General features: G+C 48.0%; 1 protein-coding gene across 1 annotated transcript in view; it reads right to left on the bottom strand.

The window, feature by feature from the left end:
- FSCN1 (fascin actin-bundling protein 1) overlaps window positions 1–17,500 on the bottom strand; it is a 158,564-nt gene that overhangs the window by 101,969 nt on the left and 39,095 nt on the right. Inside the window, exon 2 of the mRNA XM_075317809.1 lies at window positions 9,041–9,197. Within this exon, the coding sequence (XP_075173924.1) occupies window positions 9,041–9,197 (157 nt within the window). The remainder of the gene's footprint in view (window positions 1–9,040; window positions 9,198–17,500) is intronic.

A 17,500-nucleotide genomic window follows, 5' to 3' on the forward strand; every position in this document is an offset into this window, starting at 1 on the left:
CCAGCGCACACACACAATGCTCTGCCAGCGCACACACACAATGCTCTGCCAGCGCACACACACAATGCTCTGCCAGCACACACAAACAATGCTCTGCCAACACACACACAATGCTCTGCCAACACACACACAATGCTCTGCCAACACACACACAATGCTCTGCCAACACACACACAATGCTCTGCCAACACACACAATGCTCTGCCAACACACACAATGCTCTGCCAACACAGGCAGACAGTTGACAGGCCATGGGGGGAGAGCATGGAGGTGTCATTTGAGACGGTAGCATCGGTGGCGGGGGGGGAGGGGTGCCAGTACACTACTCCCACGGGCTGAACGGGTGACAGGAGGAAAAGTTCAGCACACGCACACACACACACACACACACACACACACACACACACACACACACACACACACACAGTGAGCTGCAGAAAGATGGCGCTGATCTCATACCTCTGCTGTGATCTGGACAGCCCAGGGAGCACGTCCAGATCACAGTAGGGAGCTCTCCTGTAATAAGCCTAGGGGTCGGATTCCGACTATCCGAGTCTATGCACAGGGGCTACCATAAAGGAGTGAGCAACTATCGTTACACACAGCAAATCCAGCATGGTAGCCCCCAGTGCCTCCAGTAAAATTAGAATGAAAAAAAACTAAACAGCGAGTTTAATTTTGTATTAAAAATAATTGATCCAAAAATAAAAAAACCACGACACCTTCCCTTTAATTAGGCCAGCCAGCAGGCAACTCGTGAACCTTTATAAGAGTTCACCTGAACAAGCAGATCCGGCCTACTTTTCCTGTAGTTGTAATGTGAGATAGCACTACCCTAGGTTTTCAAGGAAAATTTAAGCAGCTGCTCCCCCTAGTGTTCAACACCTTCACCCCGAGCCCATTTTCACCTCATTAAGTAGTGTGTCTGGTCTCCGCTCTATAAGGAGAGCTGGCAGCACACAGTGTCTTACATAGTTACATAGGTTGAAAAAAAGACCTAGGTGTCCACCAATTATACATTTTGTCACCAAGTCACTTATAACCAACAATGTTGTGTGTACTGAGGAAATCATCCAGTCCTTTTTTAAAAGCTGTTACAGTATCTGCCATTACTAACTCTTGTGGTAGGGCATTCCACAGTCTGACTGCTCTAACTGTAAAGAACCCTTTCCTATTTAGCTGCCGGAATCGCTTTTCTTCCACTCACAGTGAATGCCCCCTGGTCCTTCGTATTGTCTTTCCAAGGAATAAGTCATGTAACGGTCCTTTACATTGACTACACATGTATTTATACATAGAAATGAAATATCCTCTGAGACGTCTTTTTTCTAAGCATAACAAATGTAACTTTTTCAACGTCTCATATGGAAAGCCTTCCATTTCTTGTAGTAGTCTAGTTGTCCGCCTTGAACTGACTAAATTATAAACACCGTGTCTGCAAATTGGGATTCTGATCTGGCTTATATATCCTGAGTCATATTGCAAAGGATTGTCGAAAATCCACTTGTGACTTTTAGGATCGCTACTTCCAATAGGTGGCGCTGTGCTAGAGTTTGTCTCCTTTACTGGAGAGACAATTTGAATATTTCCCAGAGGGGCATTGCAGCTATAAGTCCCCTTACCTGGCAGCCAGACTGGCTTGCAAAGTCTCCTTAAGGAGAATAGTGTTCCCCCGTGGTCCCCACATAGCTTTCTCATGAGCCAGATCAGACACCCCCATACTTTGCACTGACGAGGGGCAAGCACCCCGAAACACCGTGTCTGCAAATTGGGATTCTGATCTGGCTTATATATCCTGAGTCATATTGCAAAGGATTGTCGAAAATCCACTTGTGACTTTTAGGATCGCTACTTCCAATAGGTGGCGCTGTGCTAGAGTTTGTCTCCTTTACTGGAGAGACAATTTGAATATTTCCCAGAGGGGCATTGCAGCTATAAGTCCCCTTACCTGGCAGCCAGACTGGCTTGCAAAGTCTCCTTAAGGAGAATAGTGTTCCCCCGTGGTCCCCACATAGCTTTCTCATGAGCCAGATCAGACACCCCCATACTTTGCACTGACGAGGGGCAAGCACCCCGAAACACCGTGTCTGCAAATTGGGATTCTGATCTGGCTTATATATCCTGAGTCATATTGCAAAGGATTGTCGAAAATCCACTTGTGACTTTTAGGATCGCTACTTCCAATAGGTGGCGCTGTGCTAGAGTTTGTCTCCTTTACTGGAGAGACAATTTGAATATTTCCCAGAGGGGCATTGCAGCTATAAGTCCCCTTACCTGGCAGCCAGACTGGCTTGCAAAGTCTCCTTAAGGAGAATAGTGTTCCCCCGTGGTCCCCACATAGCTTTCTCATGAGCCAGATCAGACACCCCCATACTTTGCACTGACGAGGGGCAAGCACCCCGAAACACCGTGTCTGCAAATTGGGATTCTGATCTGGCTTATATATCCTGAGTCATATTGCAAAGGATTGTCGAAAATCCACTTGTGACTTTTAGGATCGCTACTTCCAATAGGTGGCGCTGTGCTAGAGTTTGTCTCCTTTACTGGAGAGACAATTTGAATATTTCCCAGAGGGGCATTGCAGCTATAAGTCCCCTTACCTGGCAGCCAGACTGGCTTGCAAAGTCTCCTTAAGGAGAATAGTGTTCCCCCGTGGTCCCCACATAGCTTTCTCATGAGCCAGATCAGACACCCCCATACTTTGCACTGACGAGGGGCAAGCACCCCGAAACACCGTGTCTGCAAATTGGGATTCTGATCTGGCTTATATATCCTGAGTCATATTGCAAAGGATTGTCGAAAATCCACTTGTGACTTTTAGGATCGCTACTTCCAATAGGTGGCGCTGTGCTAGAGTTTGTCTCCTTTACTGGAGAGACAATTTGAATATTTCCCAGAGGGGCATTGCAGCTATAAGTCCCCTTACCTGGCAGCCAGACTGGCTTGCAAAGTCTCCTTAAGGAGAATAGTGTTCCCCCGTGGTCCCCACATAGCTTTCTCATGAGCCAGATCAGACACCCCCATACTTTGCACTGACGAGGGGCAAGCACCCCGAAACACCGTGTCTGCAAATTGGGATTCTGATCTGGCTTATATATCCTGAGTCATATTGCAAAGGATTGTCGAAAATCCACTTGTGACTTTTAGGATCGCTACTTCCAATAGGTGGCGCTGTGCTAGAGTTTGTCTCCTTTACTGGAGAGACAATTTGAATATTTCCCAGAGGGGCATTGCAGCTATAAGTCCCCTTACCTGGCAGCCAGACTGGCTTGCAAAGTCTCCTTAAGGAGAATAGTGTTCCCCCGTGGTCCCCACATAGCTTTCTCATGAGCCAGATCAGACACCCCCATACTTTGCACTGACGAGGGGCAAGCACCCCGAAACACCGTGTCTGCAAATTGGGATTCTGATCTGGCTTATATATCCTGAGTCATATTGCAAAGGATTGTCGAAAATCCACTTGTGACTTTTAGGATCGCTACTTCCAATAGGTGGCGCTGTGCTAGAGTTTGTCTCCTTTACTGGAGAGACAATTTGAATATTTCCCAGAGGGGCATTGCAGCTATAAGTCCCCTTACCTGGCAGCCAGACTGGCTTGCAAAGTCTCCTTAAGGAGAATAGTGTTCCCCCGTGGTCCCCACATAGCTTTCTCATGAGCCAGATCAGACACCCCCATACTTTGCACTGACGAGGGGCAAGCACCCCGAAACACCGTGTCTGCAAATTGGGATTCTGATCTGGCTTATATATCCTGAGTCATATTGCAAAGGATTGTCGAAAATCCACTTGTGACTTTTAGGATCGCTACTTCCAATAGGTGGCGCTGTGCTAGAGTTTGTCTCCTTTACTGGAGAGACAATTTGAATATTTCCCAGAGGGGCATTGCAGCTATAAGTCCCCTTACCTGGCAGCCAGACTGGCTTGCAAAGTCTCCTTAAGGAGAATAGTGTTCCCCCGTGGTCCCCACATAGCTTTCTCATGAGCCAGATCAGACACCCCCATACTTTGCACTGACGAGGGGCAAGCACCCCGAAACACCGTGTCTGCAAATTGGGATTCTGATCTGGCTTATATATCCTGAGTCATATTGCAAAGGATTGTCGAAAATCCACTTGTGACTTTTAGGATCGCTACTTCCAATAGGTGGCGCTGTGCTAGAGTTTGTCTCCTTTACTGGAGAGACAATTTGAATATTTCCCAGAGGGGCATTGCAGCTATAAGTCCCCTTACCTGGCAGCCAGACTGGCTTGCAAAGTCTCCTTAAGGAGAATAGTGTTCCCCCGTGGTCCCCACATAGCTTTCTCATGAGCCAGATCAGACACCCCCATACTTTGCACTGACGAGGGGCAAGCACCCCGAAACACCGTGTCTGCAAATTGGGATTCTGATCTGGCTTATATATCCTGAGTCATATTGCAAAGGATTGTCGAAAATCCACTTGTGACTTTTAGGATCGCTACTTCCAATAGGTGGCGCTGTGCTAGAGTTTGTCTCCTTTACTGGAGAGACAATTTAAATTATAACTGTCTTTTTTTAAAATGTGGAGCCCAAAACTGGATCCCATATTCTAGACGTGGCCTTACAAGGGATTTATAGAAAGGTAACAATACATTGGGATCCCGGGATCTAATCTCTCTTTTTATACACCCTAAAATCTTATTTGCTTTAGCAGCTGCTGCTTGATATTGAGTACTGCTGCTCAGCTTATTTGTAATCAGACCACCCAAGTCCTTCTCCGGTTCTGTAGTCCCGAGTTTACTTCCATTTAATGTACACGCAGCTATAGGATTACTCCGTCCTAGGTACATTACTTTACATTTCTATACATTAAATCTCATTTGCCAAGTATCTGCCCATTCTGACATCTTATCCAGATCGCTTTTTAATATTGTACTATCAAGGTCAATTTTTAATACCCTACATAGTTTGGTGTCATCAGCAAAGACTGACACTTTACTATCAATCCCATCCACAAGGTCATTATTCAAGGTTAGGAAGGATACTGGTTGTGATGCCGCGCTATTCACCACTCCAGAATTATAAATGATTACAGTCTTTATTTCATGCACAGGTCATTATTAAAATATTAAAAAGCATCGGTCCTAGCACAAATCCTTGCAGTACCATACTGCTGATTATAACCCATTTAGAGAATGTACCATTTAGGACTACTCTGTTTCCTATCTTTTAGCCAATTCCTTACCCAGTTGCATATAGTTTCCCCTAGTCCTTGCTTCTGGAGTTTTAGTAGAAGGCTATTATGTGGTACAGTATCAAATGCCTTTGCAAAGTCCAAATAATATCACATCAGCTGCATTACCAATATTGAGATTTCCGCTCATCTCCACATAGAACCCCAACATTTTAGTTAGACACTACTTATCTTTCATGAATCCATAATGTCTGGCAGTTATATTATTTTCTGCAATAGATTTTTGCATGTCATCCCTTAAAATGCCCTCAAAAACTTTGCATACTACGGTCAGGCTTACTGGACGGCAGTTGCCTGGATCCACCCTCTTACCTTTCTTAAATATCAGTACCACATCTGCAATCCTCAAATCCTGAGGCACCAACCCTGTTACAAGAGAGTCTAAAAAGATGAGAAAGTGGTCTGTCGATTACGGAGCTCAATTCCCTCAATATTCGTGGATCAATGCCATTTGGCCTGGGGATTTGTCAATGTTTAACTTACTCAGACCCAGGTGTACTTCTTTTGGTGGTAAATTAATTATAAATCAGGTTGTGAACTTTGATTTTTGACGACTTGTTGAATGATCCCTGGAACAGTCAGATCCTTGGTGAACACAAACGAGAAGTGCCTGTTTAATATCATCTCAGTCTTTTCTTTGTCCTCTATAACTTATTTTAAGGGGCCGATACTATCCTTTGTTTTCTTTTTGGCATTAACTTATAAAAAGATTGTGGAATTTATTTTAACTCCTTCACAACCTTTGACGAATTCATCCATCATGGTGTCCTGGTACTTAAAGACCCATGACGGATGAATCAGTCATGGCGAAATCGTGGCACCGCAGATTCGGGAAGGAGGGGACCTGTGCCTGACCTCAGGAGGGGTGGTGCCTCCTCCCCGGACCTACGGAGGCTGTGATTGGCTGACGAATGCCGCTCAGCCAATCACAGCCACTATAATGTTGAAAATGGCTGAAACATTGAAATCCAGCCATGATCAGTGCAGCTGTAGAACTGGTCATTGGCTGGAGCTGGGTGACCTCTCTGATTGGAGAGACCGGCCTTGTGACTGATCTCTCCAATCACCGTGGACCTGTTGCCGGTGACCGCCCCCCTTAGCTTCACTTGTCGGTCCTGAGCACGCCAGTACAGTGTATATAGTACAATGGCAGGGCGACAAGCTCCGGTCCCATGCTGTTATGTAACCGGAGCATGGGACCCGGAAGTTGCCGCGCTGCCATTGTACTATATCAAACCGGCAAAAAGCCTCCCGATCTGCTGCCTCCTCCATCTGCTGCCTCCTCCATCTGCTGCCTCCTCCATCTGCTGCCTCGATCCATCCTGTAAAGGTAACTATCCCCAATCTCACCTCCCCTTCCACCCAGTCTCCCCCAACCCCCCATCCTCCGCTGCTCCTGCATCCACTGCGCTCTCTCCCAGCCGCCGCCTTCTCACATCCACCGATGCTCCCTTTATCTTCCACTGCCCCCCCATCTGCTGCCATCTCTCCTGTGATCCTGCTGCTGTTCTGATCTATCCTGTAAGTATTGTTCGTGGTTCTTTTCTAACTATCCCCAATCCCAACTCCCACTCCCTATTTACACCCAACCCCCTCCCCCTCAACCGCCTCGCTTACCGCCAAGCGCTGATCAGCTACGTGTTTGGCTGATCAGGTACGTAATTGTTGCTCGAGTTTTTGCTTTTTTTTGTGCACCCCAAATAAAAAAAGAAAAGACAAAACTTGAACAATTAGGTGATCAGCAAGCGTCCTGCAGCCATACTCGACTTTGGACAGGACTTATTTTTTCCATCCCACCTAGTCCCCCCTTTTTGCAGCACATCCGTGCGTGCGCCCTGATTTTTTTTTCCATGGGGGGGTGGGGTGCGGTCTAGTAACGAAAATGGGGTCACGTGGGGGAGCTCCACTGTTTCGGCACCTCGGGGGGTGGGGTGGGGGGGGGGTTTTGGGGTCTCCAAACACAACATTGAATACGCTAATTATTTCAGCCCTGCTGTGCGCCCAAACATTTGATTTCCACCACATATGAGGTATCCGTGTACTCAGGAGAAATTGCACAATGTTTTCTGGTGCATTTTTTCCTGATACTCTTGTGGAAAAAAAAAAAAAAAAAAAAAAAGAAAAAAAAAGCTACCTGGTTGAAGTAACAATTTTGTGGTAAATTTTTTTTTATTTTCACAGCTCAACTTTATTAACTTTTGTGAAGCCCCTAGAGGTTCAAAGTGCTCAATAAACATCTAGATAAATTCCTTGAGGGGTCTAGTTTCCAAAATGGGGTCACAAGTGGGGGAGCTCTACTATTTCGGTACATCAGGGGTTCTCCAAATGCAACATGGTGCGGCTAACGATTCCAGCAAATTTTCTGTTCAAAAAGTCAAATGACGCTCCTTCCCTTCCAAGTCCTGCCGTGCGCTCAAACAGTTTTTTCGCCACATATATGAGGTATCTGCGTGCTCAGAAGAAATTGCCCAACAAATTTTGGGGGTTCATTTAATCCTGCTAAGCTTCTGAAATGCAATATTTGAGGCTAAATTAACATTATTGTTGCAAAAAGTAAAATGTTCATTTTTTTCCTTCCACATTGCTTTAGTTACTGTGAAGCACCTGAAGGGTTAATAACCTTCTTGAATGTGGTTTTGAGTAGCCTGAGGGGTGCAGTTTTTGGAATGGTGTAACTTTTGGGTGTTGTGTCATGTAGACCTCTCAAAAATCGCTTCAAATGTGATTTGAACCCGAAAAAAAAAAAAAGTGGCTTTGTAAATTTTGTTGTAAAAATGAGAAATTACTCAAACTTTGAACCCCTATAACTTCCTTAAAAATTTTTTTCCCAAAATTGTGCTGATGTAAAATAGACATGTGGGAAATGTTATTTATTCATTATTTTGTGTCATATGTCTCGTTGGTTTTAGAGCATAAAAATTCAAAGTTTGAAAATTACAATTTTCGCAAAATGTCCGTTTTTTTCACAAAGAAACACAAAAAATATCGGCCTAAATTTACCACGAACATGAAGCCCAATATGTCACGAAAAAACAGTCTCAGAATCACCGGGATCAGTTGAAGCGTTCCAGAGTTATAACCTCATAAAGTGACACTGGTAAAAATTGCAAAAAGTGGCCTGGTCTTTAGGGTCAAAATAGGCTGGGGGCTGAAGGGGTTAATGTTCTTGGCTATTTCTGTTTCAGTAGCTAGTTTTGCTTGATTTCTTTTTTACATTTCCTATTGATATCTTTATACTTCTCAAATGCCATTTCTTTACTCTCAGCCTTCAAGATTTTAAATGCCCTTTGTTTTGGTTTTATTATAGTTTGTACAGTTTTATTTATCCATAGTGGTTTCTTTTTATTCCTGGACATTTTATTACCAAAGGGTATAAGCTTTTTTACAGGACACTAGGAGTACATCCTTAAAAAACAAAACAAAAATTAAAAAAAAAAAAAAAAAAAAAAAAAAAAAAAAAAACTTACCCCATTTATGTTCGGTATCCCCAGTTGCCATAGCATTGTCCCAATCTACACAATTAAGCTTTTCCCTTAATTTGTTCAGCTTTCCTAAAATTCCAGGTTTTAGCATTTCCCCTTTCAAATGTTCTATGGAATACTACATGCCACACTAGTTTATGGAAAATACAGAAAAAGGGGAAGACGCCATCTGAAATTGCTAGTTTACCACAAACTGCGCACTACTATGTTCACAATTCATGCCCACTGTAATAGCAGGCAGATTATGCATAATTCTTAAAGACATTAATACAATTTTAATACCAACATATGTAAATCTGTATTGCTAATGTTGCCAAAGATTTAGCCAAATCGCTGGTAAACTCACAAAGTTGAAGCTGTTGCTTGGATTCCGCCATTACTTGACAGGGTCCAGTATTTCCCAGTACGAGTCCGAAAGGCACACTTCTTTGTGTCCTTATTGATCTCCAATTGGAAGGTCTCTTGATCGCTCTCCTCATCTTGATTTGCAGACAGGTCAATCCCTAAAAAGTTATGAAATTTGTAATTCAATTTTGGAACCTGCTCTTGAATACCATAACATTTCTTGTATTGCAGCATTAAGACAGTTTAAGATTCTGCCATTTACAGCAAAGTAGCCATCTTAAAACCCATGGTAAATGGCTGAGCTCACTCAGTTTTGTTGCTCACCAAGCATTCATCTCTCTAGAAAAGAGCAAGTCATATTTGTCCTGCTCTCTAACCAGGAGCAAAAGGGGGGGGGGGGGCTGCGGGATCCCAGTGCATGACAAAGTCACAAGGGTCAAACCTCCAGTGATCATAGAATAAAGGTTGTCAGTCTAAGCCCAGCCATGGCTTGAATTAGTGCATCTAGTAAAGACACACAGAGAGACACACACACAGAGACACACACACAGAGAGACACACACACAGAGAGACACACACACAGAGAGACACACACACAGAGAGACACACACACAGAGAGACACACACACAGAGAGACACACACACAGAGAGACACACACACAGAGAGACACACACAGAGAGACACACACAGAGAGACACACACAGAGAGACACACACAGAGAGACACACACAGAGAGACACACACAGAGAGACACACAGAGACACAGACCGACCGAGGGAGATTCACCGACATCCACAGACAGAAATTGACCGACATTACACTGAAAAGACCTGCGTTTTGCTTGTCAAAAAAAGCATGCAGAACGCAACGAAAATGCAGTCCAAGTGCCTTTTGGTTGCGTTCTGACCCACATCATTGACTTCAATGGGTGGAGAACGCAGCTACAACGCACAAAAATAGTGACATGCTGTTTTTTTTTTTCCACACCGATTTTTGGAATCCAATACGCTGCATTTAGAAACGCAGCGTGTGCATTGATTTTTCGGCTTTCTCAGACTTTGCTGGGAAAGCTGAACGCATGCGATTTGGCACTGAAACGCTGCAGTTCTAAACGCGTTTCTGCAGAAAAAAAACGCAATGTGCGCACATAGCCTTACTGGCGAGCGGCAGCGTTAGATCTCCCGCTCATATAATATGCACAGCCGCTGTCCATCACCGTGGTGCTGAAACCGCACCGCAGTGACGGGCTGGGGGAGCGGTGCATATTATATCTGTCTGCACCTCCCTTTGATCGCACATGCCCCCCTGTGTTAGATATGGCCCCCATGCTGCTGCTCATCCTAATTAAAAAAAGCTTTACTTACCCCCTCCAGCATTTCTCCCCGGTGTCCCTGCTTCCACTGTGATCAGGCACGCAGAGATATCACTCTGCTGTGCCGATCACATGACCAGCACGAAGAACCAGGAAGTGGAGGAACAGAAGCACGGAGGGAGACAGGAGGGAGATCAGCGCTGGAGGAGGTAAGGAAGAAGGGAATTTTGTTACTTACCGTAAATTCCTTTTCTTCTAGCTCCAATTGGGAGACCCAGACGATTGGGTGTATAGCTACTGCCTCCGGAGGCCACACAAAGTATTACACTAAAAAGTGTAAGGCCCCTCCCCTTCTGCATATACACCCCCCGTGGGATCACGGGCTCCTCAGTTTTAGTGCAAAAGCAAGAAGGAGGAAAGCCAATAACTGGTTAAACAAATTCAATCCGAAGGAACATCGGAGAACTGAAACCATTCAACATGAACAACCTGTGTACCCGAAAAAAAACAAAAATCCCGAAGGAAACAGGGCGGGTGCTGGGTCTCCCAATTGGAGCTAGAAGAAAAGGAATTTACGGTAAGTAACAAAATTCCCTTCTTCGGCGCTCCATTGGGAGACCCAGACGATTGGGACGTCCAAAAGCAGTCCCTGGGTGGGTAAAATAAAACCTCAAGTTAGGGCCGTAAAACAGCCCTTCCCTACATGGAGGCAACCGCCGCCTGCAGGACTCTTCTACCTAGGCTGGCATCCGCCTAAGCGTAGGTATGCACCTGATAATGCTTGGTGAAAGTGTGCAGACTCGACCAGGTAGCTGCCTGGTACACCTGCTGAGCCGTAGCCTGGTGCCGTAATGCCCAGGACGCACCCACGGCTCTGGTAGAATGGGCCTTCAGCCCTGATGGAACCGGAAGCCCAGCAGAACGGTAGGCTTCAAGAATTGGTTCCTTGATCCATCGAGCCAGGGTGGATTTGGAAGCCTGCGACCCTTTACGCTGACCAGAGTCAAGTACAAAGAGTGCATCCGAGCGGCGCATGGGCGCCGTGCGGGAAATGTAGATTCTGAGTGCTCTCACCAGATCCAACAAATGCAAATCCATTTCATATCGATGAACTGGATGAGGACAAAAGGAAGGTAAGGAGATATCCTGATTGAGATGAAAGGGGGATACCACCTTAGGGAGAAACTCCGGAATCGGGCGCAGCACTACCTTGTCTTGGTGAAACACCAGGAAGGGAGCTTTGGCTGACCGCGCTGCTAGCTCGGACACTCTCCGAAGAGATGTGACCGCTACCAGAAAGGCCACTTTCTGTGAAAGTCGAGAAAGTGAAAAATCCCTCAGAGGCTCGAAGGACGGCTTCTGGAGAGCAATTAGTACCCTGTTCAGATCCCATGGGTCTAACGGCCTCTTGTACGGAGGGACAATGTGACAAACCCCCTGCAGGAACGTGCGTACCTGAGGAAGTCGTGCTAGGCGCTTCTGAAAGAATACAGACAGCGCTGGGACTTGTCCTTTAAGGGAGCCGAGCGACAAACCTTTTTCCAAACCAGATTGCAGGAAGGAAAGAAAAGTAGGCAATGCAAATGGCCAGGGAGACACTCCCTGAGCAGAGCACTAAGATAAGAATATCTTCCACGTCCTGTGGTAGATCTTGGCAGACGTCGGCTTCCTAGCCCGTCTCATGGTGGCAATGACGTCTTGAGATAATCCTGAAGACGCTAGGATCCAGGACTCAATGGCCACACAGTCAGGTTCAGGGCCGTAGAATTCAGATGGAAAAACGGCCCTTGGGACAGTAAGTCTGGCCGGTCTGGTAGTGCCCACGGTTGGCCGACCGTGAGATGCCACAGATCCGGGTACCACGACCTCCTCGGCCAGTCTGGGGCGACGAGGATGGCGCGGCGGCAATCGGAGCTGATCTTGCGTAGCACTCTGGGCAACAGTGCCAGAGGGGGAAACACATAGGGTAGCTGGAACTGCGACCAATCCTGAACTAAGGCGCCTGCCGCCAGAGCTCTATGATCGTGAGACCGCGCCATGAAAATCGGGACCTTGTTGTTGTGCCGAGACGCCATTAGGTCGACGTCCGGCATCCCCCAGCGGCTACAGATTTCCTGAAACACGTCCGGGTGCAGAGACCATTCCCCTGCGTCCATACCCTGGCGACTGAGGAAGTCTGCTTCCCAGTTTTCTACGCCCGGGATGTGAACTGCGGATATGGTGGATGCTCTGTCTTCCACCCACATCAGAATCCGCCGGACTGCCTGGGAGGCTTGCCGACTGCGTGTTCCGCCTTGGTGGTTGATGTATGCCACCGCTGTGGAGTTGTCCGACTGAATTCGGATCTGTTTGCCTTCCAGCCACTGCTGGAAGGCTTGCAGGGCAAGATACACTGCCCAGATTTCCAGAACATTGATCTGAAGGGTGGACTCCTGCTGAGTCCACGTACCCTGAGCTTTGTGGTGGAGAAAGACTGCTCCCCACCCTGACAGACTCGCGTCTGTCGTGACCACCGCCCAGGATGGGGGTAGGAAGGACTTTCCTTTTGACAATGAGGTGGGAAGAAGCCACCACTGAAGAGAGTCCTTGACCGTCTGAGAAAGGGAGACGTTCCTGTCTAGGGACGTCGACTTCCGATCCCATTGGCGGAGAATGTCCCATTGCAGTGGACGCAGATGAAACTGCGCGAAAGGGACTGCCTCCATTGCTGCTACCATCTTTGCTAGGAAGTGCATGAGGCGTCTTAAGGGGTGTGACTGGCCTTGAAGGAGAGACTGCACCCCCGTCTGTAGTGAACGCTGTTTGTCCAGCGGAAGCTTCACTATCGCTGAGAGAGTATGAAACTCCATGCCAAGATATGTCAGCGATTGGGTCGGTGTCAGATTTAACTTTGAAAAGTTGATGATCCACCCGAAACTCTGGAGAGTCTCCAGCGCAACGTTCAGGCTGTGTTGGCATGCCTCTTGAGAGGGTGCCTTGACAAGTAGATCGTCCAAGTAAGGGATCACAGAGTGACCCTGAGAGTGCAGGACTGCTACCACTGCTGCCATGACCTTGGTGAAAACCCGTGGGGCTGTCGCCAGACCGAAGGGCAGGGCTACGAACTGAAGATGCTCGTCTTCTATAACGAATCGTAGCAAACGCTGGTGCTCTGGAGCAATCGGCACGTGGAGATAAGCATCCTGATGTCTATTGATGCTAGGAAATCTCCTTGAGACATTGAGGCAATGACGGAGCGGAGGGATTCCATCCGGAACCGCCTGGTTTTCATGTGCTTGTTGAGCAGTTTTAGGTCCAGAACGGAACGGAAAGAGCCGTCCTTTTTTGGCACCACAACCAGATTGGAGTAAAAACCGTGACCTCGTTCCTGCAGAGGAACAGGGATAACCACTCCTTCTGCCTGCAGAAGAGCATCGGCTCGGTCGGGAGGTGGGGAAGTTCTGAAGAATCGAGCCGGAGGACGAGAACAGAACTCTATCCTGTACACGTGAGACAAAATGTCTCTCACCCACCGGTTTTTGACCTGTGGCAGCTAAATGTCGCCAAAGCGGGAGAGTCTGCCACCGACCGCGGATGCGGAGAGAGAGGGCTGAAAGTCATGAGGAAACCGCCTTGGTAGCGGTTCCTCCGGCTGCCTTCTTTGGGCGTGATTGAGCCCGCCAGGAATCTGAGCCCCTCTGAGCCTTTTGAGTCCTTTTGGACGAGGAAAATTGGGACCTGCCCGAGCCTGGAAAGGACCGAAACCTCGACTGTCCTTTCCTCTGTTGGGTTTTGTTTGATCTGGGCTGGTGTAAGGAAGAATCCTTACCCTTGGACTGTTTAATGATTTCATCCAATCGCTCACCAAACAGTCTGTCACCAGATAATGGCAAACTGGTTAAGCACTTTTTGGAAGCAGAATCTGCCTTCCATTCCCTTAACCACAAGGCTCTGCGTAAAAACCACGGAGTTGGCGGACGCCACTGACGTACGGCTCGTAGAGTCCAGGACAGCATTAATAGCGTAAGTCGCAATGCAAACATATGCGAGGTTAAGGACGCCACCTGCGGCACAGATGTACGTGTGACAGTGTCCACCTGCGCAAGACCAGCTGAAATAGCTTGGAGTGCCCATACGGCTGCGAATGCCGGAGCAAACGACACGCCGATAGCTTCATAGACAGATTTCAACCAGAGGTCCATCTGTCTGTCAATGGCATCTTTAAGTGAAGTCCCATCTTCCACTGCAACTATGGATCTAGCCGCAAGCCTGGAGATTGGGGGATCCACCTTTGGATACTGGGTCCAGCGCTTGACCACGTCAGGGGGAAAGGGATAACGTGTATCCTTAAGACGTGTGGAGAAACGCTTGTCTGGATAAGCTTGGTGTTTCTGGACTGCTTCTCTGAAGTCAGAGTGGCCCAAAAAAGTACTGAATTTACGCTTGGGATACCTGAAATGGAATTTCTCCTGCTGCGAAGCTGACTCCTCCACTGGAGGGGCTGAGGGAGAAATATCCACCAGTCTATTGATGGACGCTATGAGATCATTCACCATGGCGTCACTATTAGGAGCATCCAGATTGAAAGCGGTCTCAGGATCAGAATCCTGATCAGCTACCTCTGCCTCATCATACAGAGAATCCTCTCGCTGAGACCCTGACCAGTGTGTGAAGTCGAGGGTCTCTCCCAGCAAGCTCGCTTAGGCTGTCTGGGACTGTCGTCCGTGCAGAGCCTTCAGCCTGGGATGTATGGGACCCCCTTGGAGCACGTATTAGTTCCAACTGAGGGAGACCGGGGGGCATTGATTCAACAGTGCCCATTGTCTGAGTCACCGGCCTGGACTGCAAAGTTTCTAGAATCTTGGTCATAGTCCCAGACATTTTATCAGCAAAAAACTGCAAACTCTGTCCTCTGGACAGTTTCACAGGTGGCTCTCTCTGGGCCACCACTAGCAGAGACTCTACCCAATGGGGGTTAGTGGAACCTGCCGGTAAAACAGCCTCACATGCGGTACAGACAGCATAGAAAGCCTGTGCCTTGGCACCCTTGCTTTTTTGCGGACGACATGCTGTTGTCTCCTCAGAGCAATCTAGGGGTATATAGCCAAGAAGCGACCGTACAGTGCAAATATAGGTACAAGCATAAAGTACACAAAACACTGTGGCACTAGTGGGGTCAGCACCAAGGTGCTGCTTACCGCCCGCTTAAGCGGGTGTGTGGTCGCCAGAATCCCTTGACCGGGTCTCCCAGAGCCTGTGTCCGTTCTCCAGCTTAGACTGCATGCAGGAATGGCTGCCGGCGTCCTGTGAAGAGGGGCGGGCCGTGGGCGTGCCCCAGACAAAGAGCGGGAAACTGGCGTCCCACTGTGCCCAGTGAGGGGGCTGGAGTATGTAAATAAGACTCCAGCCCTCGGTGCTGACCATTGTACAGCGTCTCGCCCCTTCCCTGACTGGCAGGCCCGGGGGCGGGAAGGAAACGAAACTAGGCCGCAAAAGCCGGGGACTCGATTTATAAGCGCTGCCGTCGTAAAAGCACGGTCAGCGCGGAAGTCCCCGGCGCACCACAAGTCTCATCCGCGCCGCAGCTTCTAGCAGCGGCCGGCGCGGCAGTTTCCCACACATTAACTCACTCAGCTAAGCTGCAGTGAGTATAGCCCCAGCGCGCAGCGCTGTTGTCCCCGGCGCACTAACACACCCAGCATGCTGGTGTGTGTGTGCGTGGTCTGTACGGGGACACAGAGTACCTTAACGTTGCAGGGCCTTGTCCCTGACGATACTCAGCTCCATTCCAGCAGGATCTCCGGGTCTGTGGATGGAGCCCGGCCTCAGAGCCTGGAGGCCGGTAAGATCCCACTTCACCCAGAGCCCTCAGGGGGATGGGGAAGGAAAGCAGCATGTGGGCTCCAGCCTCCGTACCCGCAATGGGTACCTCAACCTTAACAAACACCGCCGACAAGAGTGGGGTGAGAAGGGAGCATGCTGGGGGCCCTAGTATGGGCCCTCTTTTCTTCCATCCGACATAGTCAGCAGCTGCTGCTGACTAAACAGTGGAGCTATGCGTGGATGTCTGACCTCCTTCGCACAAAGCATAAAACTGGGGAGCCCGTGATCCCACGGGGGGTGTATATGCAGAAGGGGAGGGGCCTTACACTTTTTAGTGTAATACTTTGTGTGGCCTCCGGAGGCAGTAGCTATACACCCAATCGTCTGGGTCTCCCAATGGAGCGCCGAAGAAAGAGTGTTTTATTTTACTAGGGGCCATAGGCAGCACAGGGGAACGTGTGCAATCCACAGGGGGCCAGAGGCAGCACAGGGGAACGTGTGCAATCCACAGGGGGCCAGAGGCAGCACAGGGGAACGTGTGCAATCCACAGGGGGCCAGAGGCAGCACAGGGGAACGTGTGCAATCCACAGGGGGCCAGAGGCAGCACAGGGGAACGTGTGCAATCCACAGGGGGCCAGAGGCAGCACAGGGGAACGTGTGCAATCCACAGGGGGCCAGAGGCAGAACAGGGGAACGTGTGAAATCCACAGGGGGCCAGAGGCAGCACAGGGGAACGTGTGCCAGCACAAGGGGGCTATATTCAATATAAGGGGGCCATATCCAGATTAAGGGGGCTAATTTTAGGATGGGGGGCTATGAGGGACATATACCCTATATGATTTGTTAGACGGACACTGGCATTATAAGATGGACCCCATTTAAAATTAAAAAAAAAAATTCTCTTTTCCTTCACCAAATTTGGGGGTGCATCTTATAATCAGGGGCGTCATAAAGCGAAAACTACGGTCACTCTACACATGATAGATATACATACACACATATATAGTGCATAAATATATTATATACACATACATACATATACATACATACATACACATACATACATATACATACATATACATACATACATACATACATACATACATACATATACACACACATATATACATATATACACATAAACACTTTTTTTATATTATATATAAATATATATATAATATAAAAACGTGTGTGTGCGTGTGTGTATAATTATATCATATATCTATGTCTGTCTGTGTCTGATGCTCCAAAATTGTGTCCTTACGGTGACACAAAGCTGATTGGCCGCTGGGCTTGCCATGGTCCCGCCCCCCCCGCACGGCTTGGCCGCTCGCCCAGGCTGCGC

Source organism: Anomaloglossus baeobatrachus, chromosome 7 (assembly GCF_048569485.1).
Source record: "Anomaloglossus baeobatrachus isolate aAnoBae1 chromosome 7, aAnoBae1.hap1, whole genome shotgun sequence".
Taxonomy (NCBI): Eukaryota; Metazoa; Chordata; class Amphibia; order Anura; family Aromobatidae; genus Anomaloglossus; species Anomaloglossus baeobatrachus.